The 24278-nt window shown below is 36.4% G+C and overlaps 3 protein-coding genes across 5 annotated transcripts; 1 reads left to right on the top strand and 2 right to left on the bottom strand.

Annotated features, from left to right (window-relative positions):
* Positions 1–1207: 1207 nt before the first annotated feature.
* On the bottom strand, positions 1208–13076 carry LOC114732947 (ribulose bisphosphate carboxylase/oxygenase activase 2, chloroplastic). Of its 3 annotated transcripts, none has more exons than XM_028920350.1 (7): positions 4310–4449; positions 3844–4175; positions 3630–3735; positions 3446–3531; positions 2358–2830; positions 1927–2248; positions 1208–1463 (listed from the first exon to the last, which is right to left on the bottom strand). In XM_028920350.1, exons 1-6 carry the CDS (start codon positions 4352–4354, stop codon positions 1962–1964), a joined length of 1329 nt encoding a protein of 442 aa, XP_028776183.1. In that variant the 5' UTR covers positions 4355–4449; the 3' UTR covers positions 1208–1463; positions 1927–1961. The 3 variants fall into 3 exon arrangements, with proteins under 3 accessions (XP_028776183.1, XP_028776182.1, XP_028776181.1); XM_028920349.1 differs by lacking the exon at positions 4310–4449 and adding an exon at positions 13071–13076 and having other exon boundaries at positions 1216–1463; positions 1967–2248; positions 3844–4195; XM_028920348.1 differs by having other exon boundaries at positions 1216–1463; positions 1967–2248.
* On the top strand, positions 10665–11775 carry LOC114732948 (LOB domain-containing protein 29-like). The gene is made up of 2 exons (XM_028920351.1): positions 10665–11020; positions 11244–11775. The coding sequence occupies exons 1-2, from the start codon at positions 10718–10720 to the stop codon at positions 11595–11597; spliced, it is 657 nt and encodes a 218-aa protein (XP_028776184.1). The 5' UTR covers positions 10665–10717; the 3' UTR covers positions 11598–11775.
* A 3452-nt stretch (positions 13077–16528) lies between the features above and the next one.
* LOC114732946 (probable phosphoribosylformylglycinamidine synthase, chloroplastic/mitochondrial) lies at positions 16529–24278 on the bottom strand. Its single transcript, XM_028920347.1, is given in 6 exon segments — positions 16529–17384; positions 17473–21317; positions 21319–21665; positions 21927–21986; positions 22461–22604; positions 24185–24278. Coding segments are annotated over 4 exon segments (4257 nt in total). The 5' UTR covers positions 21969–21986; positions 22461–22604; positions 24185–24278; the 3' UTR covers positions 16529–17361.

The raw sequence follows: 24278 nt of genomic DNA, 5'->3' as shown, positions 1-24278 counted from the left end.
TTGAGTGTCTGTTTCTAAGACCTATCTGTAATTCTTTCTGATAAGCACGTATAGATGTAGTCAGTATCTGAGTAGATCATAGTTATCTGCATCTAACAAGAAAATTTTAAGCAAATTAATTATCAGGCAAGAGATAGAATTATATTACACTACTACTGGAATTAATGATAAAATGAATTGATGGTAAAAAATAAAGAGACTTAATATGTAAAGTATTGGCATGGTATTTGCCTCGAGAAATAAAATTGAATAAAAGCAGAAACCCGGAATTGAGATTTCCAGATTTAATTTCAATGACTCAGTCATGACTCATGAGGCCAAGGGCTTAATTTTGACATTTTTCGTAATCATTCTGGGAATTACGAAGATGATTTCGTCAGTGTCGACTTTATCTTCAGTTTATCGAATTTTTTTGTAATCAAGATAAAATGAAAATTAAAAAGTAGGTATTATTGTTTTATTACTAATTATTATAGTCATGGTCGTTTTTTTTATTTAAATAACTCGTTTGCTTTAGTTTTTCAAATTTCTTATTTATTGGCAGTAATCCTCATGAATCGGATAATTTCCGATGAAATTATCTGTAAAAGATATGTTTGTTTGTTTGTTTGCTTGCTTGCTGGCTGGCTGCCCTATCATTATCATGTTCTTATCTTAGTTTATGTATATGAATACGTGCTGGGGCAAAAAAAAAAAAAAAACGGAGAATAGTTGTATCGGATACGATAACAGTTTATGTTCATCTTGTGCTGTAACGATTCTCAGTTCTACAGGCTACACAATTCTCAGTTCTACAGTCTACACAATTCTTTTATATATTATTGTTGAGATCATTCAATGTATTGAATAAATTTTCCTTTCAAATTTTTCAAACGACTCAGAAGTCAAATATCAAGAAAATTACCATATTGCTATTTTTTTCCATTTCTTTATTTTTCTTAAAATTTTATTCAATCATGTTTTTCATTAACCGGGCTAAATAAAATAATTAGTGAAGTCTTCCCTTAATTAGCATATATGATTGTTTGGGCAGAGGTAAAAAAGAATATTTATAAAAAAAATATGGATTTTTCTTTTGGACAACTAATTGATTCTCAGAAGCACATCCTATGATGCAAGGCATAATAAAAAGGATTAAATCAAGAGCTGAGACACATGTATATAGGAAGCAAAGAGAAGATGACGATTTCAAGGAGACATGGTCAACTTACAATATTACACAAAAACCATGAAGGATACTCATCCAAATATGAAAAAGTAAAATATAAAAATATTATTTTGATATTGTCTCAAATATAAAAACAGCAACTTGGACGACTTTTCCAGCTAACACGAACGAGAGAATGCTTAGAATTGATATAAACAGCTTCCATCATCACTCCTTGCAGTTGGGTCAAAGTTTGAGGCAGTTGGATCAGTACATCCTTCTGGAACTGGTAAGTTTACTTGCTGTGCTGCTTGGCCTGCATCACAAATAACACAACCTCCTCAAATTCCATCCTCTAATCACCATCTTTCTTAATTTTGATTTCTTTCATAACACATTTTGTTACTCCCCTGGTCCTAAAGATAAACTCGAATTAGATAGAAAATTAGTTCTGAATCTTAAATATAATACCTTAAGAAAAAATGATAAAAAAAGAAGTTAAAAATTATTAAATACCAAATAAGAAATATCAATAAAAATTTGTTATTATTTACAAATTCAGTGTTGTAAATACCAAATAAAGTGTTGTTATTAAACCTAATTTGAGATTTTGTATTTTTCAGTTTCTTTTTTTTATTATTTTCCCATACCTTAACTCATTTTTTTCCCTCATATCTAACCGTATTTTTTTTTTAATAATGAGCTAATTTATTTGGCTTTCTTCGTTAATCAAAATGTAGGTGCGGAGGATAAATATAAGAAGGAACAAATGGGCAAACCTCCCCATGTGAGGGCCAGCACGAGGGAGGGGGAGCTAACCATAGAAAGTTCCTCTTGAAATAGAATCTTGGTTGGCTTCACCAAGGGCAGCCTCGCTGAGGTACTTGTCAGCCAATTGGACTCTCTTCACATTCTCTTGTTCTTGCACCAACATGTTTCCGTACTCCAGCAGCTTTTCCACTGTCATCCTTGGCTGCTCAAATGTCGGCGGCCCTTCCTTTGAGTTCACCAGCTTCTTTCCCACGCTCTCCACTCCAATCCCAGAAATCCACTTCCTCACTTCATCATCATACACTCTCGCCCTCAATGCTCCGAAGAAATCTACACAATAAACCCACACACATATATCAGTATGTTATATGTATATATATGTGTATACTCAAGAGAATTAATGTGTATATATGTGAATGATAAACGCATTTATATATACCAATGGATTGGCCGGGGAAGGTGTCGACGATCTTGACGATGTCTTCGTCGGCGACGCCGTCGGTTCGGAAGATTCCCTTGCAGACACCGATACGGTCGTCCCTGGTGGGGGCCCAGTAGAATTTCTCCATACGACCGTCACGGATGAGGGGAGCGTAGAGGGTGGAGAAGTCGTTACCGGTGACGATGATGGGGACACGTGGGTTGTCTTCCTTGTTGTACATACCTGGGAGTTGCACGTTGGTGGGGTTGTCGGCGATGTTCATGAGGGTGGCGTTCACCATCTGGTTGTTCACTGTGTATTGGGTGGTTCCGCCCATACGACCAGCTCCGGCGTCGAGATCGTTGATGAACAGACAGCACATCTTTCCCTTCTTGATTATGTCCGCTGCTTCACGATATCTTTGTCTGATCAGTTTTGCTGGCTCTCCGGCGTTCCCACTCTCCAGCTCTCCGGCACTCATCATGATGGGGCTGCAAATATATAACATCTAGACGTGTCAAGAAACAGAGTATTTGTGTGTATCAGAGCATAGCTTGGAAGCAGAGAAAGATAAAAGCCACAACATTGGCATTGAGACATGATATTTGGAAGAATCTAATATAGAAGTGTTTGATACATGTACGAATCTTCTCAAGTGATATATGCAATTTGAGGCAGAAGATTCTCAAGTGGATCTTCTAAAGTGTTGGAAGATTCTAATATTGCAATTTGGGGTTGTCAATTGAAATCCCGACTACTTGGTTCAGCTTAGTGTGGAATATAGGAATATGTTGGTATTTTAAGAGTGATATATGGCATTTGAAAAGAGCTTGAAAAGAGTAAGGGACACTGTGTCTAGTAAAAGGTACTGATTTCTTAAAATATGATAAACCAAAGTTTAAATCTTCACTAAAAGAGGTAACTGTGTTTAGTGTTCGGCAGTACCTCAAATGGGATTACTTCTGATAGAAGGAAACATGTGCCTATTAAAAAGAAGTGTCTAATATAGTCTTAGAAAAGCATGTAAATGAGGTTGTTAAGGATTTTGTGCAGTTCAGGTTCTGATGAATTTTGTACTAGTATGGTATATATAGTCAAGAACTTACTTGATTCCCATCTTGGCAAAGACAAGCTCACATTGGAAAGATTTTCCTTGACCTTTGCCTCCCCAGATACCAAGGATGAGAGGAATCTGTGAGCGAATCATAATGAAAAGCACTAGTTCATATTGAATCTCTATATATCTCCCAATTCAACTAGTTATCTTGTATATGTCTGTAAGACGCGTACCTTGATGTTAGGCAGGGTCATGAAGTTCTTGGTGATGTGAACAACAAGCTTGTCCATGAAGGCAGGAGCAATGTAAAAGCCGTCCATGTTGTTGTCAAGGTTGTACCTAAGACATCACAAAATAACATGTACCAAATTCAGATATTAAAAAAGACTCATCAATATGTGATACAGATAGATTTAATTGAATTCCCAAGAGTAAAGTGTGCCTTACTGGCGAAGACCGGCACTGATGTACTCATAAGAGCTCATGACAGCATAGTGAGTTCCACTCTGCATGGGAGCTTGGAAGAGAGTGTCCACCATTCCCTTCCCTCTGGTGATGTCTTGCTGGTCATCTGACATGTCGTAAGCCAGACCCTTCCATTTGTCTTTGTCTGTCTGCTGCTCCTCATCAATCTCTTTCTCTGCAGTAGCAACCACCTTAAAGTTCCCACATGAAACCTTGTTGTTGGGAAGCCTCGAAGCAAACACCTTCTTCAAGCTCGTGCCCATGAAAGCTGAGCTCGGAACCGAAGCTCCAGCTCCAGACCCATTAATGCTCAACTGCAACAACATCATCACCACTCAATTATTAGTTCTTACTCTCTAATTAAATCCAAAAACACAGCATCTGAGACCACATATATAAAAAACATGCGTATACAGAAAATTAAGGTTGGAGAGGTGGGGACACGTACAGGAGTTCTGTTGACTGCTCCGACAGTGTAGAGGGAGGCAGCCATGGCTGTACTGTTCCTTTCTTCTGGTGAGGGAAGGCAGAGGGGTGGTTGTTGTTGTTGCTGGGGGAAGGAAGAATGGCGAATTCAGGGATGGGTGAAGAGAGGAGGGAAGGACTTATAGTTGGGTTGGTGTAAACGAGTGTACAAAAATGCATATCCAGCGGATTAGTGGTAGGATCCTTAACATCCACACAATGAAGATTGCCCTGGATGCCACGTGGCAAGCACGCAGGTGCATGGAAATTCTCACATCACCCTTTGAAGCTTGACCTTGGGGTTGTGGTTGCAGCTTTATCCTGCTCCACCAATGCGGAGCCACTTTGTTACCACACAATTAGAGAAGCCGTGAGGACTTGCTTCATTTAAACCATTGGTTATGGTTACCATTCTTTTGGGCAACTTAATCACCCATCGGTTGCTTTTGTAGTTTTGTTAAATTAGAAGGTCAAATTCCTTAATAATAATAATTAATAGCCCATACATGACATGATATAATTGTGCTCTGTTATATCCTGCCGCGGACCCAAGTTTAAGTAATTAAAAGAAGAAAAATTAAGCACCTTTTTTAATGTCCCCTACCAAATTTGGAATGAATTCTTCAAAAAGCTTTTACATATCATTTATTCATGAGGGATTAATGATATACTTCCATTCCTTAATTCTCACTGATCTTCTCAATTTTTTTTAATCATATCCTCTAAAATTGATCTTTTGCTTTTTATAGATTTGACTTAATTGTAATTTAGTCCTTAAACTTTGATTCGGTGCTTGCTATTTAGTTCTTATAGTTTTGATTCAATTAAAACCCAGTCTTTATATTCAGTCCCTATAATTATAACCATTTAAAACTTTAGTTTCTAAACTTCATAAATATATTTAACACATAAGGACTAATACTTTAAATGGTTCTAAATGGATTAAAAGATTAATTTCTCTTATTTTTTTTCCTAATCAAATTTCAAGAAGAGCATTTTAAATTTAAAAATAAGTTAAAAGTGTCAATGAAAAAACTAATTAACCACACCGGATAAGTCATAAGAAAAATCTACTAATCATAATTTGATTGAGAGAACAAAACACCTTAATACTATGAAAGAATCATAAAAGAAATCTCTTCAGCCAAGACTTGAAAATTATATTAACGACTAATATATGTTATGTCGCTTTCAACACTAGAATATTATATTTATTTTGATGTTAGTATTTTTATTATTATTACATTTACCATTTACTAATTTTAGTGGTCATTTACATAAATATTGGAGTGATCATTTATGAGGTGCATAAGTAGTGAGTACCCCACAAACATAGCTTTCAAAAATTTCAATTCAACAACATTATCATTTCATTTAACAGAAATTAGAAATTTGGTGACTGAGATGGCTTCACAAAAGTGAGTTCATCCCCATCATTTCAGCCCCTTACGATGCAGACAACATTTTTTTTCCTGCACTCAAATTTCAGAGGTTGTTTTATTCATCCAACATTAATTTTCTGTTCTATTATAGAAAGCTAATGTTTACCACAACTTTTGATGAGCTTCTTCATTCTCTGGCTATAGAATGCTGTCTCTCCAACATCATAGATCCCACACTACAATATGAGTTTTTGGAATTTTTCATGAGTCTGAATTTATTTATTTTTATTATTTCTTGTCAACTTAAAAAGGCATAACTACAAAAAGGGTGGAGTTATCAGTTAAGTGAGCATCACATATATTCTGTATTTATCTTCGTTCAAAAGCAATAAATATAAAATGGAGAGAGAGAAAAAAATCCGACCTCAAATTCCTTTCATTTCGTCCGTGAAACTGGAAAACGAAAGTGAGGGGGAGAATTTGTTAACACGTTCTCCGAGTGCCGATAAAATGAGAAAATTACTCTCAGCTTTCACACAAGAGAATACAAACTACCCAAAAGTTTCTCAAAATTATCAAAATATTCTGAATTCCTGTCCCTTGTTTGTAAATAAGTTTTAGCATATGCTTAGCAAAATACCCTTGTTTCAAGCATCATTAAAACTTGTCTACAAATAAATTTCAAGGGACTTTTTCATTAGTTTTTATTTTTGTGTGGCACATAAGAATGATTTTTTTCTCATTAAAATTAGCAGTTTAACGCCCTCTCTCTCGTTCTCACACGCACCTACCAAGTTTTGGATGCTTGAGCCCCGTAACTTTTACCGCCGTGAGACTTAACTATAACAAAGATTTTTTTTATTAAATTAAATAAATTTTTTTCCTTAATCAGTAAGTGTATGATAGATATATATATATATATATTAAAAATTAGTTACATTTAAATAAATTTTATAAAAAAACACTCATCTTACTTATCATAAGACCAAATTCATAACATCTCACTTTCATACCTGTAGGTCATAAAACCATTAATAAATAATACTAATTTGTTCCTTAGTATAAAAGCTGATTGGAGTTCAAATTTGATCTTAAATATAAGATCTTTATCTATTCTGTCTCTCATCATTATAAATTTTATAGAAAACTCATCTTACTTATTGTAAGATCAAATTCATAACATCTCACCTTCTTTCCAGTAGGTCATAAAACCATTAACAAAAAATACTATTTTGTTCTTTAATATAAGAACTGAATCGGGTTTAAATTTAATCTAAGATATAAGATCTTAGTCTATTTTTTCTTTTATTTTTTATTTTTCAAAAGATTCCTATTGATTGTAAAGAATTCTAATCAAAGAACAACTCCAATCATCCAATACACTTTATTGAAGAAAATAGTTTAGCTGAGGAGACCAACACATATTTGTACAAATAATCATTTTAACTAATTTTTTTAATATTTCTAAATTAATTATCTAATTCTTATTTAAACTCTAAACAGCCTATAGAAGTCATGCCTGGTGCCAAAGACCGTTGAATTTAATGGCATAAGATATGCCTTTTTGACATTAAGATTCGATCGTCCTCATGGCTTTTCAAGCTCTAAGCTTACCATCAAAACCCAAAAGAAGTCACGTCTAGTTAGTTACATTTTTTTTTTTGGTGAACGTCTAGTTAGTTACATTGACATATATGATTTTCAAATTTTCTGGAGAGTCACATTACATTACTTATATGCTTTTAGTTGGAATCTTACTAATATATTAAGAATCACGAGAAAGGTTTTATAATAAAGATATACGAAAAGGACTTACAAACAATTTTGAATTTTTTTGACATGATCGAATCATACAAATAACTGTCATGATATAAATTGCACAGCTAGAAAGAATTACTTCCAGGCCAGCTCATTGTACACTTTTTGTCGTGGACACTGTCAAAAGTTTGATCAATTTACTCATCCATAGTTGCAAGTTGCAACTTGCAAGGAGGGTCAATTTCATTTCTTTTCATACAATCAATGTCCTTTATGCACATTTACAGCCACAACAGACAGATTTAACTACAATAAATCTAACATGATAATGATATTTTAACACATAGGCAGGACTAAAATAAAGATTTTTTTAAACAAAATGCAAAGAACATATATTCAACTTCGAATTCAAACGTAATTTAAATCAAAAGCAGGTAGAAATTCCTTATACATATCAGGAAAATTTGAAGGCATAGAAAAATATTAAATATAAGTTCTATGACTTTAGTATGCCTATTTCTATTTACTAATAATTAAGTACTTCATTCTAATCTTAAGTTGATTAATTACAATAAAACAAAAGATTATGAAAACATTTATGGGTTAATAATATCTTTAGTCCCTAAAGTTTGACATCATTTTGGTCTTTGTTCCTGAAGTTTAAAATTAGTGGTTTTGGTCCTGAAATTTAATTTCATTTTGGTCTGCCTAAAGATTTTTAATTCCCATAATAGTGTTTTTGGCCTAAAACAAGGTTTTAAGGACCTAAATCACCAGTTTTAAATTTAAGGAACTAAATGAAAATGAGGTCATTCTAGAGACTGAAAGCAACTAAAGACGATATTAACCCAAAAATTATTGTGCAACCCCCATATAAACAATTTCATTTAAAAGGCTTACAATAAATGAGTAGTATGATATATTGACAACTCAAAAGACTTTGAGAGAATTATCAAGAGATTCCAAGAAACAAATCTAATTACCAAAAAATCCCAATGACAAGTAACCAAATTGAATATGTTGTCATTCTATATTCTAAAACTTGTCATTACTTACTCTTCACTTGTCGATGAATTTTAGGGTAATTAAATCCCTTTCTTAAGATCTGATTGCAATTCTCTCAAAGACTTTTTGGTTATTAGATTATTCATGTGGGATTACATAGTAATTTTCCCAAAGATTATCATAACCAAGATTTTCATGCTTAAAAATAATTTCATTGCATGTATTAAAAGGATTTCTATCAAAGCTACAATGCAAATTATTAAAGAATATATTTTATAAATAATTAACTTAGTTAATAATTTTTGTAAATATGACAACAGAGGCTGCTATACCACCAGTACACTTAGACAACAAACGGTAGTGTCTTCATCTTTACTTACATTTTTTTGACCAAACAAGTACAAATCGGCTGCCACTTCTGATACTTTTCTTCATCTCACTATAAACCCCGTCTCTCTTTCCCAAAAAATAAAAAATCGAAATGGACGAAGTCCTTATAAATGCAGACAAGCGAGGGGGCCACATAGACTCTCTAGATTGCAGCTTTGGAAATATCATCATGTAAATTGAGAATGCAAGAAGTTCCTAATTCTCACATCTTTAGAAGCAAAGAGTTCACGAATATAATATAGGTCTTATAGCTTAATTAACGACATCAAATTCTCTCCTAAATCTTTCTCAAACGTAAGATTGCAACTGTGAGTTCGAATCCTCTATTTAAATATAATAGGTAAGTGTGTTATGACAAAAAAAAGAGACAAAGTCCTTGAATATGGAGCAGACACAGGGTGACAACCAACAAAAAGAGGGTAAAAGTAGGTTAAGAAAGTCTCTTATTCAACACGTAGAAAAAGGAATTGTGCACCTTCTTGCCTTACCGGCATAGCTAGCTATGGAAGATGACAAAACAAAACCATGAAATAAGGTCCATGAGTATAAATGGGAGTGTGAGTATTGATGGATGGAAGCTGGCAAGCAAGCTATAATAACGAGCACTGCTTCTAGAGATAACGATGATGATGATGATGAATTGTTGCATGACAGAGAAAGACACTTTCATCGTTAAACTCGAAAGCCGAAAGTTCAAATCCACCATCCCATAAAACCCTTCCCCTTCTCTTCCATGTGTCAAACACAACGAATCACAAAAAGGGAAATGTTTCTCATTCTTGACCGTGACAGAAACCTGAAATTCATCAAGTGTGACAGGCACTGTCTCTAATGAACTCCTTTCACCTTTCGAATAATAATAAACCTTTTGTATCTGTTCTTGCACCGCATTGGAGCTCTGAGAATAAGTTCAGCAATCTGGAACTGTTGCTGATGGACGTGTTTATGAGCTAGTGGCCAGAAAGAGTCAGAAATTTAACACTTTGAAAATATCAATGGTTATTTTACCACTAAAGACCAAAGTTAAGTGGCCAACAGCCAAACCTGAATTAGCGTAGAATGATATGAACATGTGTGCGAGTGTAGAGAGAGAGAGAGAGAGAGAGAGAGAGTAACACACAAATGATTGACCGAGTAATGAACATCAATATACAGACAAAAGGCCGCAATGAGTCATGCACTCTGTGTTAGAAAATTAGTTTAAATAAAGCATGCACGATAATTCAAGCCCATGGACCGACCATGCCACTTTATTTAGGTTCAGAGTATACGAATATATTAATAAATTCATGGAATGGATTGTTAACTTTCACTGGACCCGTTTATTAAACAACTTGGATTGGCTCAGCAGCCATATAATTAGTCCAAAAAAACAAGATCGGAGGAAACAAAAGAACTTCGAAAATTTCATCATTCTGAGGTTTTTTTCTGCTAAGTACACGTGAGTATCTTCAAGATGTGTTCATATAAATCTAGTTCCGTGGAAAGATACATATTCCCCAGTTAAGGTAAGAAGCTGAAATATTTCTTCATGATCATACCTGTCAAGTGTATGTCAACGTCTGTTCCCCACCTTTTCTCATGTTTCTGATCCCAAATTGTCATTCTGTAACAGTTGAACATAATGGAGAATAGTCATTTCGAGGCGTAAAAGAGGAAAGGTTTCCCTAAATGACAATGACAAGGTAGGCTAAAAAATAGACCTATCCAATAGCACACTTTTAAAACTAAAAATGTCCCGTGGAGACAACCCCAAAAAAAAAAAAAAAAGACAGAACTCGCCCTCCTAAGTGATCACTATAAAGTGAGTAAACTTTGGGTTCTCAAGACAAACTACTGAAAAAACAAGCACTGACATGCAAAAGTACATGGTTAGGACAGCGACAGGGCTTGGCTCTTCATGTGGAGCATGCAAGTTCCTCAGGAGAAAGTGTACTGCTGATTGCATATTTGCTCCTTACTTCTCCTATGATCAGGCTGCAACCCATTTTGCAGCAGTTCACAAGGTTTTTGGTGCTAGTAATGTCTCTAGGCTTCTGCTACACCTACCAGTGCAGAGCAGAAGTGATGCAGCCATCACTGTGTCCTACGAGGCACTCGCTCGGATGCATGATCCCGTATATGGTTGTGTTGCTCAAATCTTTGCCCTACAGCAACAGGTACATCCTCAGAATTTATTATATGATGGAGACTTAGTAGTATGGAATACCAAGTTTCATATTGGGTAGAATTGGATGCTCGATGGCTATCTAAATAAGTTGGTTCTCTCATCTCAACAGCTAGTTAGCTTCTGGGATACAGTTCCCCATCCGATTTAGGTACCAATCATTGCATCATACCATAATATTGTGTAGAAATAATTCTCAATTCTGCTATGTGCAGGTTGCAAGCTTACAAGATGAAATAGATAAACTTAGTAATATGATGGCCAACTCTCCTGTTGGTGCTGCCATTTCTGGTGGCAGTTCTCAAGCCTCAACAAGCAGAAACACAGATGGGATAGATTTTACTTGGCAGCAAGATGCATCAAATACACAACTTTATCATAATCAATTATCTACTCTGTTTTCTCACCAAGAAAGTGGTGTAGCCTACCAAGGCTTGGAAGGACAGGTGAATCTGGGTTTTCCAGATACTCTTCAATTTGAAGACCATGTATTTGATGAGTCCGACCCTAATTCATTAGAGAAGCTCCTATCAGGAATTGACCAACAGGTTTTCATCAATCATCCTTGATCCTAAATCCAACCACTTCAGAAGGTTAAAATATCAATAGAACATCAGCTTATCACGTGCAGTACTTTACATGATAGGACTGCTTAAAATCGAGCTCTGTTTTGAGTTTTGACAGCCGCCTCTCGTTTTAGCTAGCTTTATCCCACTTTTGTGCTCCAAATCACCCATTATTTGCAGAAATATTTTAGTCTCATCCCAAAAGTTTCAGTTGCACTGTGTATTTACTTGAAATGTGCTAATCCTGTCTAGTTATGTGCCCCCATATACACATCCTTGAGTAGAAGCATCAAATCTCACCTCAGAAGTCTTAATCATTCCAACAAGGTTTAGTCGAAATAATTGGTACCCATAAGTTTAGTTGCCTTCTGGTAAAAAAAAAAAAGTTTAATTGCCACATATATTTGACAAATGTAATGTGTTAAATATATTACGACAAAAAAAAAATGATAAATGCATAAAAAGCAAGCATAATGAATCAGGTGAGGTGTTTATAAAAACTAGACCTCCGGATCCAGTATATGCTGATTAAATTGTAAACAAGAACAGATCTGGAGAAATTATAATGCAAAATCAGAGAGCACTTGAGATATAGATATGCATGCTCAAACGTTCAGGCTTCTTATCACGTTACGCGTTGGTTCGCCTTAATTCTATACCAATATGGCATACCTCGCCGAAATAATACGAAGTTATAGTTATGGAGCGTTCACTATGCACAGGCAAGTCGACATGTTAGGTAGATGGAATAATAATGATTTTTTCGGGAAAATGTTACTTATCTCTTATTCATTGCACTCCTGTGAGGATAAAGTGAAATTAATTTATTAAGTTAAAAGACCAAAATGACCTGAAAAAGAAATGAGGGATATTAAAATAAGTTATCTAGTTACCTAGGGAAATGGTAATTTTATGTTGTGAAAATTCTTATTTGTGTAGTAAATTTGCAAACTCCGGTTATAAATTTATACTCAATTTAATTTTTGGTAACTAATTGAAATTGACATATTAACGATGCGAAGCAACAGATGATATATGACTAGTAATATATGAAGTAATTATTTTGCATCTTATGTGGGACGGAAACACACAAAGACTTCACTTATTGCCAATATAACTTCACTTATAAATAGTCTAACTCCAGTTATAAATTCTCCTGTTTCTCTTGTAAATCTCCTTATTTTGGTTGTAAATTCTCATATTGCACTGGTGAATGCCTTTTTTCTTTTGGTCAAAAAGAAAATTCATTAAACCTGAAAAAGGGAATTAGCCTATTCCCTCTTTACAACCAGTCCTATCATGTTCAAGAAGAGTAAAAAGAGGGGATGGGGGACAAAAAATCCAACCAGAGGAGCTCATCCCCTTACAACCTGATTTGGCAAGCCAGTCGGCCACCAAATTACAAGATCTAAGAACATAAGAAAGTTGATAAACAGGACAAGAAGCAAAGAAAAATTGCAACTCAGCAACTAACACCTCTGCCTTCCAATCTGGACAAGAAGCATGACCCAAAACAGCTTGCACAAGCGGGAGACAATCAGATTCCACCACTAACTAACCAAGGTCCCTCTCCTTGCAAAGAAACACAGCTCTATGCAAGGCCTCATCTTCACTATAAAAGGCAGAAAATGCAGCTCCTTTTTGACAGAACAGATCAATCACTTCACCTTGAGAATTTCGTAGCACGAAACCCCAACCACAGCATCCTGTATCTGCATGAAAAGATCCATCCACATTAAGTTTAAGTAAAGCAAAATCAGGTGGACACCAGTTCTTGTGCACATGACTTTGATGGGGAGAGGCAGTAGTATCATTGACCCACTTCCTTGACCTCTAAAGTTCATGTATAGCAGTAACAGCAGATTGCAGAATCCAATCACACTCAACAGGCTTATGTTCAAAAATTTCACTGCACATAGCTTTCCATAGATACCAACAAATATAAGCTACTAAAGCTTGCAAATAAGAATCATCTTTAAGTTCCAGCAAGATATCCAGTAACCAATCCTCAAAGTGAGTAATGGTAAAATCATTAATAACCAAAGCAAGAGGAGAAGCGAACCAAACTTTTTTAACCCACTCACACAAAAGCAAACAGTGCTCAACGGTTTCAGTACTGCTGTCACAATGCACACAAGGGGAGAAATTACGCATTTTCTTTTTAAAAGGGCCTCTTTGGTAGGAAAAGCTTGAGAGCAAGCCTTCCACAAGAAATGTTTCAGTTTAGGCTAAATCTTCAAGCCCCAAATGAGCTTCCAAATTTGAGGTTTAGTATAATAGGAACAGGTAGGACCTACCTTCTTCTTTTTAATTTTATGAGCTTGGAGCCATTTATAGCCCTCTTTCACCGAATACTGACCATTAGAGCATCTAATCCAGATTAGCTTATCCTGTAGGTCCAATCTAGGGAGCTTAACAATGAGAATAGAATCCACAGTATGATGAGGGCAATCAAAATTCTCAAGGGACCATTTTCCTTGGTTGATAAGACTCCCTACTTTCACATTTTTCCATTCATCAGGGACATTGTCTACTTTTAGATAGAATTTATCCAAGGAGGGTATCCAAGGATCTTGCCACATATTAACCCTATCACCTTTACCAATCCTCTAATAAACACTATCTTGAAAGAGAGTTCTACCTTCAAGTAAACTATTCCAAGCCCAAGAAGCCCTTCCTCCTTTTTTAGCCTCTATAAAAGAACAATTGGGATAATAAATTCCTTTGATTATACGAGCCCAGAAAGCTTCAGGTTCAGCTAGTAAGCGCCAACGCTGTTTTCCAATCAAAGCCAAATTATAATTCTGAAAATCCTTAAACCCCAATCCTCCAATACTCTTAGGTTTTGTTAGAGACTCCCAAGCCTTCCGCACTAGTGAATACTAATTCTTTCACTTATTGCCAATGGTTGTAAATTCCTATATCCCTCTTGCGGATTTCTCATCTTGGTTCTAAATTATTGTATTCTATTTGCGAATGCTAATTCATTTATTGCCAATGATTGTAAATTCTTGTATCTCTCTTGTGAATCATCAATTGTGAATTTGATTACTTTAGTTGTCAATACTTATATTTAGTTGTAAGGTAACTTATCTTTATTGTGAATCAGTCAATGTTTGTTGTAAATATTTGTATTCTAGTTGTGAATGTGCATATAAAATTAAGATGTCAAAAATTTCTTGTACACAAACTGCTCCAAATCACCAAAATAAATAAAAAAGTACTCCAAATCGAAATGCCTTAATACAAGCTTCTATATATATCACGAACTAGCTTAAATCAAATTTTCTATTGATATCTAAAGGAATACAAGACCTCATATGTGGAGAGGCAACTAATTCTGGTACCCGACTATAAGATGTACTACGTCCGGTCCTACAAACAAAATCTTATAATTAGAACCGGAGATTTAGTGACAAGGAACAATGGTAGGTTCTGGAGACCCTTGCCTTATCTCTACAACTGAATCTATTCAAAGTTATCTCATCCTTTTCTAGATGAGATGCACCAGCAAGCAACAAATACTTTTCTTTTGAGCACAAATGCATCAAATAACGAAAAAGAACCCGACCCAAATGCCCAGAAAATAAAATGAACAAGAGCAACATATAAAGTGTGATGCCCGTGTCCTTGATACAGTTTGAATGAGATCAAATTTAGCTAATCTAAGCCATCATCAATCATTGCTCTGAGAACGATAAAATTCTAATAAACCTGTACGAAGTACAAATTGATTTTTTTTTTCCCCCTCACATCATAGGGTTTGAATTAATCACTGCCTACATCCCACCCCAACCAAAGAAATTCCCCCGTGATATTTGCAGAAAAAGAGCAAGTAGGAGTCTTTTGGAGTGCATGGCCGCCTCCAGAAGGGGACAATGAGTTACGGAGCGTTTCATAGAACCGATGGAAACAAAGCTATAGTTTGGGTCTTGTCTACGGAAAAAGCTGACATTTGCAGCATTGGGTATTTGGTAGGCTGGAGAGAAGAGGCTCGTTTCCGACCCGAGAGTAATTTTTTTAAAATCATTTTCAATAACGAACGTTAGTTTTATCATCATCGTCTAAAAATTATTGATATTTCTTTTTGCAGGTTATTTTTGTCTTTTAACTTAACAAATTAATTTCATTTTTCAGACTTTCATACGAGCATTTGGATATTAAATCTCTACAATATGGGGCTAAGTGAAATTTTTCCTCTCTTTTTTTTTTCCTTAACCTTTTGGGCCACCCCTGATGTTTTTTGCGGTAGTCAACTAGTTTTAAAGCAGTTGCATACCCAGGACTTGAACATGAGACCACCAGTTAAGTTGGACAAACCCCTTACTAGTTTTGACCAAGCCCTTGTTGGTAGATGTAATAATAATGATAATATATATACAATGCAAAAAATATATAATACCGATAGGAAGGCAAATAAATCAAGTCAATTTACAAAAATAGATAGGAAATTAAATATTTTAAGTCGAGATCAATCCTTTCATCCTGTGTTAATACTAGTGGGGAGATGTTACTTCTTTCTGTTTAAGTAAATGAAGCATCAACATCGTATAATCCTCTATCAATAAAGATGCCAGAATAGGGGGGGGGGGAAGAGAAAGATATCCCATTAATAACGATGCCAGAATCAAGACTCAGAGAAAAATAAAATAAAATAAAATTCAGTTCCATGACATTTGTGCGTAAGATTCAACGTTGATTCATATTCACTGTGCCCAACCAAATGTCATGCTAGGCTTCAGCTTTAGATCTGTCCAGTTACGTAATCAGATAAATTGGGGCCAATGACGATTGATAATAGATTTTCATCCCTTCAAGAGCCCCCCCCCCCCTCCTTCCGGGACTATTCCCTTCAAGAGATTATAAATCACAATTACTAAAACAAAATTCATTCTATTTGAAAAAACGGAAAGAGAAACAGAGCTACACGTATAGAACGAAATAGAATAAACATAAGATAAGAAATACTCAATATTGGTCGCAAAACATGAACTATAAGACAAAATGTGTTGAAATTGTTTGCTTAAAATATAAATTAAGACATTAGTAAAATTGCACTCGAAGGAAAATGACGACACATCCAACGGAAACAGTAACTACTTTTGCATTTGGAAGGGAAAAGGCCTTCCTCCTACTCTACAAAGGGAAGAAATTTCCTCGTAACAAGTCATGTGGCTTTCGCTGTATGAATCAAGAGGTTGTCTCAGTTCATCACTAGTAGAATGCCATTACTCAAAAAGCAACAATGATAATCTGTCTCAGTCCAAATGGATGCCCTTCCTTTCCATCAGCTAAGTTGCATTGTGAACCTTCAAGGGAAAACTTTTTTAACACCACTTGAAAGGGCACCAATCTGTTTTGCTTGTAGCTTCTGCTGCCAAGAAATTTGAATAGCTCATTGAGCGAAAAAAATGGATGACACTTTCTCACATGGGGAACACTTGCCAACAAAAATTACAGATTATTTAGTTTTGGGAGGGGGTGGGGGAGCCTTTCCACACTGGCTCAGATATTATTTCAAAAAAGTAAAAAAAAAAAAAAAAAAGAGGCAAAATGCTTCTCTCTCAAAGATGCCTGTAAGATATTTGAAAACTGTGCAACTCAAAATTGTTGAAACAAGATAAAAATATCATATTAGATATTATTTTCACTTTCCCATGGAAGAAGACTGAAACATCCAGCAATATGTTTCATAAATAGAAAAGTCCATAAAATCAGCTAGTCTACAGTAGACTTTATATATCTCCAAAACTGAGCAATCTCAATCTCACTTTTTGGCAGCTGAGCAATCTGTCAAAAAGATAAAGGACAAAAGGAATTAGTCAAGAACTAAAGCAAGGGAATATTTCAAAAAAAAAAATCTAAAAAAAAAACTAACCATTTAAAGAACACCACTCTCTAGCATTTTGGAACATGCGCAGCCACGGACTAGGCCCTTTTTTGTCCACATCCCACTGCTTTGGATACCATGGAAACTGCCACATCAAGAAGCAACGCTCTGGATGAGGCATCATGGCAAGATGTCGTCCGTCTGGAGAACAAATAGCTGCGACCCCTAGAGGAGAGCCGTTTGCATTAAAAGGATATTTCTCAGTTGGATTGCCACCGTCATCACAATATCTTACAGGAGCTAGCTCAGAATGAACAATACGATCTAGCACACCCTCATCTGGGAAATATGCCTTTCCCTCACCGTGTGCAGCCCACACCCCAAGAGTACTACCCTCCATCCCTTTAAACATTATTGCAGGTGAGTCCTTTACTGTCACGCTTGTAAAGCGGCACTCAAATCGCCCAGACTCATTGTGAATGAATCTTGGTTGTGAAAGGTCCCCACCAACACCAAGAACACCTCCAACCTGTGGGCCTGGTACCCATCCCAACAGAGCCATTAGTTGACACCCATTGCAAACTCCAAGGCTGAAAGTATCTGAACGGTTGTAAAACTCCTGAAACTGCTTTATGAGAGGCTCATTAAATCTTATACAAGCAGACCATCCTTTGGCAGAATCAAGCACGTCTGCATAACTAAATCCACCAACAAAAACAACCCCACGAAAATCTTGCAGAGAGATCACCCCATTAAGAAGGTCTGACATTGTAACGTCCCATGGTTCAAAACCAGCAGCGTAAAATGCAGCAGCCATTTCTCTGTCTCCATTGCTGCCTTCTTCTCTGATCACAGCAACCCTTGGTTTTGTAGTTGCAAGCATGTACTTTTTGTCAGTGAAGGAAGGAGAAAAGGACAGTTTCCATGAAGGTGCATATCTGTGTTTTAATCCTTCTCTTTCCATTTCAACACAAGATGCCAACCTTTGGAACTTTTCCAGTTGAAAACTGGTTTCTTCCCACATATCCCTTAGGATAGAAGTACTTTCTTTTAAATAAGTCACACCATCAACCTTTACTTCTATCAGTGAAGTAGCAGTTACATGTCCTACAATCTCACCAGTAACACTAGCATTGTTCAACTTATTTAGCACAGTATCTAAATTTTTCTTGCTTACCTCAACAATTAACCCAAGTTCTTCTGCATAGAGGGTTTCAAATAGACTATTTCCTTTAGATGTCAAGTCCAAAGTAAACCCACAATTTCCAGCAAATGCCATCTCTAAAGCACAAACTAGCAACCCACCATCACTTATGTCATGTCCAGCGGAAATCAACCCATCTGTAAGAAGATCTTGGACAGTCTCAAAGACACTTTTAAAGTAAGGAACATCATCAAGATCAGGACATTGATCCCCTATTTGGTCAAACACCTGGGCAAGAGCAGACCCACCTAACCGTCGCTTTCCTTTTGCCAAATCAATATGAAGCAAAATACCATCATCCTCAAGTTTCAAATCAGGTGTAACTGTTTTTGTAATATCAGGACAAGTGACATAAACACTAATTACAAGGTTTCCTGGAGCCTTAACAACTTCACCTCCAGCATGGGCCGCCATAGAAAGGCTGTCTTTCCCACCATCAATAGCAATACCAAGTTCAATCATTGCTTCTGACAAAGATAGAGCAGCATCATACATGGCGGCTCCTTCCCCATCAAGCTTAGCAGCATACATCCAATTACCACTTGCCTTAACATCAGATAGGGAAGTGACCTTTGCCCATACAAGATTTGTAAGTGCTTCTCCAACAGCTAACCTTGCCATTGCTTTGGGGTCTAGCAAACCTTTGATTGGTTGCTCCCCAATGGCACATGCACCTCCAGTCACATCACTAAAAGTCTGAGCAATAACTGCAACATCAGCAAGAGGAATTTGCAAAGGACCTACAGTTTGCTGCTGTGCAACGAGACCAGTAACACACCTATCAACTTTTGTTGTCAAGAAACGCTTTGAGCAAACAGATGGCAAATGCAATACCCTCTTCAAAGAATCCATTACTGTAACTGCCGGAGCTAGATCTAATGGATCTTGCTCATAAACAACTCGGGAAAAATTAAAAGATTTTTTAGGCATGTCACCAAGTACCTTCTCCAATTCAAGATCCACAGCAGGGGAAGGAGGAGGAAGTCCATTTGATAGACACTTCTGAGTTGCTAAGGTGTCAACTAAAACAACACGTCCACTACCATTAATAGCACCAATCACGGCCATCGATAACTTTTCCCTATCACAGATTGATTGTAAAAGGTTACGACTTTCAGGCCTCACCAAGATTGCATCTTGCTCTTGATATTCTGCACCCCAAATTTCAAGAACAGACATTGTGTGATCACCAACCACAACTGCTCTGATGTCTATCTCAGCACCCTTCGGGTATATAATTTCCTTTACAACATTGCAATTCCCACCAGCCCCCTGATCATGAATGCTGATAATTGGATTTTTCTCTCCCATTTCTATACAAGCACGAACAACACGGTACAATTTCTGAGCCATCTCAGCATCCCCACGCTGTACAGCATTGAAATCAAGCTCTGCATCATTCTGGCCACTGACCATGCTCGAGGCTGCCCCACCTCCCATACCAATACGATAAGCAGGGCCTCCAATCTTAACAACTAACATTCCAATGTCAGGCTCTCCCTTTGATATATGAATATGGTCAATCTGTCCAATGCCTCCACTAAACATAATTGGTTTCAGCCATTCTCGCCTTTCCTTGCTAGGAAGTCTCACTCCAAAAGTTCGGCAAAAGCCTTGAATCAAAGGCTCTCCAAATTTGTTGCCATAGTCAGATGCACCATTGCTAGAATCTAGGAGGATCTGCAAAGGTGATGCTAGATTTGAAGGATAAGTAAATGATGAGTCTTCCCATGGAGCATAAGACCCAGGCATGTTGAGATTCCCAACACAATAACCTGCTGTAGCTGCCTGAACAAAAGAACCCCTTCCTGTGGCATGTGTATCCCTAATGCGACCTCCTGCACCTGTCTCTGCGCCAGGATAAGGAGCAACTGCACATGGAAAATTATGAGTTTCAGCTGTAAATAAGATATCTAGATCCCGTGCCATCAAGTTCAATGGACAGGCTGAACCAGGCTGCACTGGTCGCAACTGCTTCACTGGGAAACCCCTAATTGCACTGGAGTTATCCTTAAATCCAATAACTGAGTTATTAGGATTTACTTGTAAAGTTCTTTTCACAATCTGCATTAGTGACTTATCCATGAGTTGCCCGTCAATGATAATGTTTCCAGCAAAAAACCAGTGCCTGCTGTGCTCACTGTTGGATTGTGCAATATCAAACAATTCAACATTAGTTGGATCACGCTTAATGTCCTCTCTAAAAAGTTTAGTATAGTATTCTATATCTTGCTCATCAAAGGCTAAACCCATTTGTTGGTTAATTTCTTCTAATGCCTTTTGCCCCTTCTCCATGATGGGTATATAATAGACTTCCTCTGGAACGACACTAGTCTCAAAAGATGTTAGCTTTTGGATGTAAACACATTCAGTCATTCTATCATGCACCGTTGCTGCAAATTCATTAATCTGAAAATCTTCTAAGTCACCCTGAGTATATAACAAGTACCTCCTTGAACGCTCCAAACGTGTCACCTCTGTCAATCCACATGCACGGCAAATTGCAACAGCATTAGTTGACCAAGCTGTGGTGAATGACAACCTAGGGCCAACCTCTGTTATAAAAGTACTCAAACCTTCCTTTTTTCTTTTCTCAAGAAAGCTCTCACTTTGCAATGCTTCAGGTTCATAAGTTTCTTGAAGAAGCCATTTAAGTACAGAAAGTTTTTGACTTGAAGTTTTGCATCGATCCAATATTGAAACATTGCTCTGTTTGCAAGGATACTACCTGATCAGAGATTTTAGTTTTAATCTCCTTGAGTAGTTCAGTAGTTGCACTTTCTTGGATCAATGGAACCCGGTAAAAATGAATAACTTCCAAGGCAGGCTTCTCAACCAAGCTAGACTGATCATCTACAGCACTACTGACACCCCCAGCAACCACAGCTTGGGGATTTGTTTGAGCATGGCACCTCAAAGATAAGGCTCTCCTAGTGAAACCCCGTACTTGATTTCTACTCCAAACCGTACTCCAAAGCACATTAGTTCTCTGCCAATAAGATTTCTTCACAAAAAACAGACTTTGTCTACATGTACCCTGAAACCATTGATACATAAAACAAATAACCATAATAGCATTAGAATATTTCATGATTAAACATAAAACAGAAACAAGACTCACAGAATGTTATTCAATTGGCCATTGAGAAACGCAAGTGAAACTGAAATTTACAAACCAGCCCACAATTTTTTACAGCCGTACAATGTTTTAGAAGGTCCCAACAAAACAGATGTGTATTGTATGGTGATATGAAACACTGGCATTGTGTGAATTCAAATAAAGAACACAAAAGCAAACCTGAAGGAATTCGGCAGCCCCAATTTCCCCAGCAGCAGCCATGTTCTTAAGAAGAGCAATCTGAAAGGAACAAGGTAATATTCTAGCTCCTTAACATGCAGTCAGAGAACCTCCAAAAACTCCAAGAAGAAAAAAGATATGTAAAAAAATGTAGAGCTCATCAAAGTCAGATATAGTGCATAATAAACATAAGGCGTATAGAAACTTCGAACACGTTTGACTCTACTTTTCATTTTTACGGTCTTGAAACAGATTTGACAAATTGTTTTCCAAGATAAGTTTTCAAACAAAATATTAAATAGTTTTAAAAACATATTTAAAAACAAAAAAAAAATAAAAAAATCATTTGGAAAAATTCAATTTGCAAATGAGTTCTGAAAAGGTGAAAGGAGGTCAATACCATAAACAAAGAATCCTAAACCCAAAACCAAGTATCTGAGTTCACAGAACAGCCACAATCAAACAAGACATACAGGACCAAAACCAATTAGAAAAATCTAGCAGCCCATTTCAGCATAATCAAGAAAAACAAACCAGGGATAAGGAGCTATGTTGAAAACAGTCTTCTTTCGTGTGTCTTTTAACTCTGCTTCAAAGCTGATAGTGAGGAGCCATGTAGAAACACTGTCTTATTCCATGTGTCTCTTTGCTCTGTTTCAAAGCTTTAGCCTTGTACAACTGGGAAGAGAGAGTCGCACAAGATGATGAGAAGGAAGACTAATTGGGTTTTGTGAAATTTACGTAACTACCATCAATGAAAGATCACAAACAACACAGGTAATACTCTTACCCTCAATATGCACTCAATAAAGTCTCCAAAAACTCCAAGAAAAATGTATATTACAACTTGCAAAGCTATCAAAATCAGATATAGGATATGATAAATTTTAAACACATTTGAGAACCAAAAAACAAAGAACCCTTTTTTTTCAAATGAATTTCTTGAACTAAGGAACCAAGAAATATTTAATAAAAGGTTATAAATAAAATTAAAGGTAATCAAATTACAAGCTTCTTCACTTGCCGTGATAATGGCACTTTTGCATTCTGCCATTTCCAGTATTTTGCAAGAGTAAAGAAAATTCATGATGCATAGCCCACAAGGTATTTAACCTCAAAGCGATGGAATTTCACATCCTGGGGTGAAAGCTTTAACTATTGCATCATATCACAATTTTGAAGTTTGAATCACTTCCCATCTACATCAGCATGACAGAACCAAATATAGCACAATCTCTTTCTAAATTTTTTTTTTCAACCTAAATACAGCATAGACATGGATAGTAAATTTAGAACTAAAGAAGTGCAGATCACTTCATAAAAATCTATACCAAAGGACCAAAAATATGAAAAGGTTTTGCAAGATTGAGTAAAGCTGAACAAATCATATCTGACTCCAACTATCAGTTGCTCACTTTGAAAGGTATTAATCAACAACATTACAATGAATTAGCACTTCCTCTTTCCCAGCCAAATAGTTTCAATTTTCATGCTAGGGCTATATCTTTCGTCCTACTTAATTAAAGTATACGTGAAACTAATCATAATTATCTTTTGATTTCCGTCCCTGACCCCCGTATGCAATTACAAAATCATTGAATATCATTATGCACCAAACTCCCAAACAGAAACAGAGGTAGCAATATAAGATGATATACAGAGTATTTACACATCCCCATTAAACTAAGGCAGTTGAATTGGGTCCTTTTTCCACTACGGAGCCAAACTGGTGCTATTAAATTGCCGTACAGTGACACAGTTCATCAATTTAAGAACGGGTTCGAATCTAAAGACTACTTCAATTGCCGTACAGCTATAAGAAAGACTTGCTTAAACGAAAAATCAAAAAACATATCAAATTTATATGCAAAGTACTCACCATAGTTTTAGATTTGCAAAAGAAAATCGCTCAAAGACCCATTTAAAATTTGAATGCATAGGACTTAATTCAGGTGAACATTTCCATCCACCAAATCAGATGAACAAGCAGAACCAAACTCAAGTCTGCGAGGTAAAGACCATAACGTGAAAGAGGAATAAAAGAAGGTGATGATCCACTAAGACATTTAATATCAGTACAAGTCGGGCATTTATTATAACCCGATACTCTCAGTTGTAAGTAGCCTGTTCTGTTTCTCATTATTAACAGAAATACCTATATCTTCCCTCCTAGCTAACAGTACAGACTAATTACAACAATCTAACACGTAACAAAGACAAAGCTGAGAGTGAGCAAGAGTGAAGGAGAGAAACCTAACCGAAGATGATGAACAAGCTGGAGCACAAGCTGAGAGTTAGAGCGAGCCCGGAGAGCAGCGGCGAAAGAAGAGCGAGCGACCAAAGAGCGGCGAG

Source organism: Neltuma alba, unplaced genomic scaffold, assembly GCF_004799145.2.
Source record: "Neltuma alba isolate B1F8T4 unplaced genomic scaffold, ASM479914v2 tig00012957_pilon, whole genome shotgun sequence".
In the NCBI taxonomy this organism is placed as follows: domain Eukaryota; kingdom Viridiplantae; phylum Streptophyta; class Magnoliopsida; order Fabales; family Fabaceae; genus Neltuma; species Neltuma alba.
Note: the sequence above shows the minus strand (reverse complement) of the source record. Positions and strands in the feature narration are given on the sequence as shown.

Excerpts from the sequence above, each read along its gene's own strand:
- LOC114732947 (XM_028920348.1), bottom strand. The coding sequence starts at position 4,354 with ATGGCTGCCTCCCTCTACACTGTCGGAGCAGTCAACAGAACTCCT. Across the intron at positions 4,176-4,309 it reads GAGCAGTCAACAGAACTCCT|TTGAGCATTAATGGGTCTGG; the intron begins GTACGTGTCCCC and ends ATGTTGTTGCAG. Across the intron at positions 2,249-2,357 it reads CTTCCCCGGCCAATCCATTG|ATTTCTTCGGAGCATTGAGG; the intron begins GTATATATAAAT and ends TTTATTGTGTAG.
- LOC114732948 (XM_028920351.1), top strand. The coding sequence starts at position 10,718 with ATGCAAAAGTACATGGTTAGGACAGCGACAGGGCTTGGCTCTTCATGT. Across the intron at positions 11,021-11,243 it reads TCTTTGCCCTACAGCAACAG|GTTGCAAGCTTACAAGATGA; the intron begins GTACATCCTCAG and ends TGCTATGTGCAG.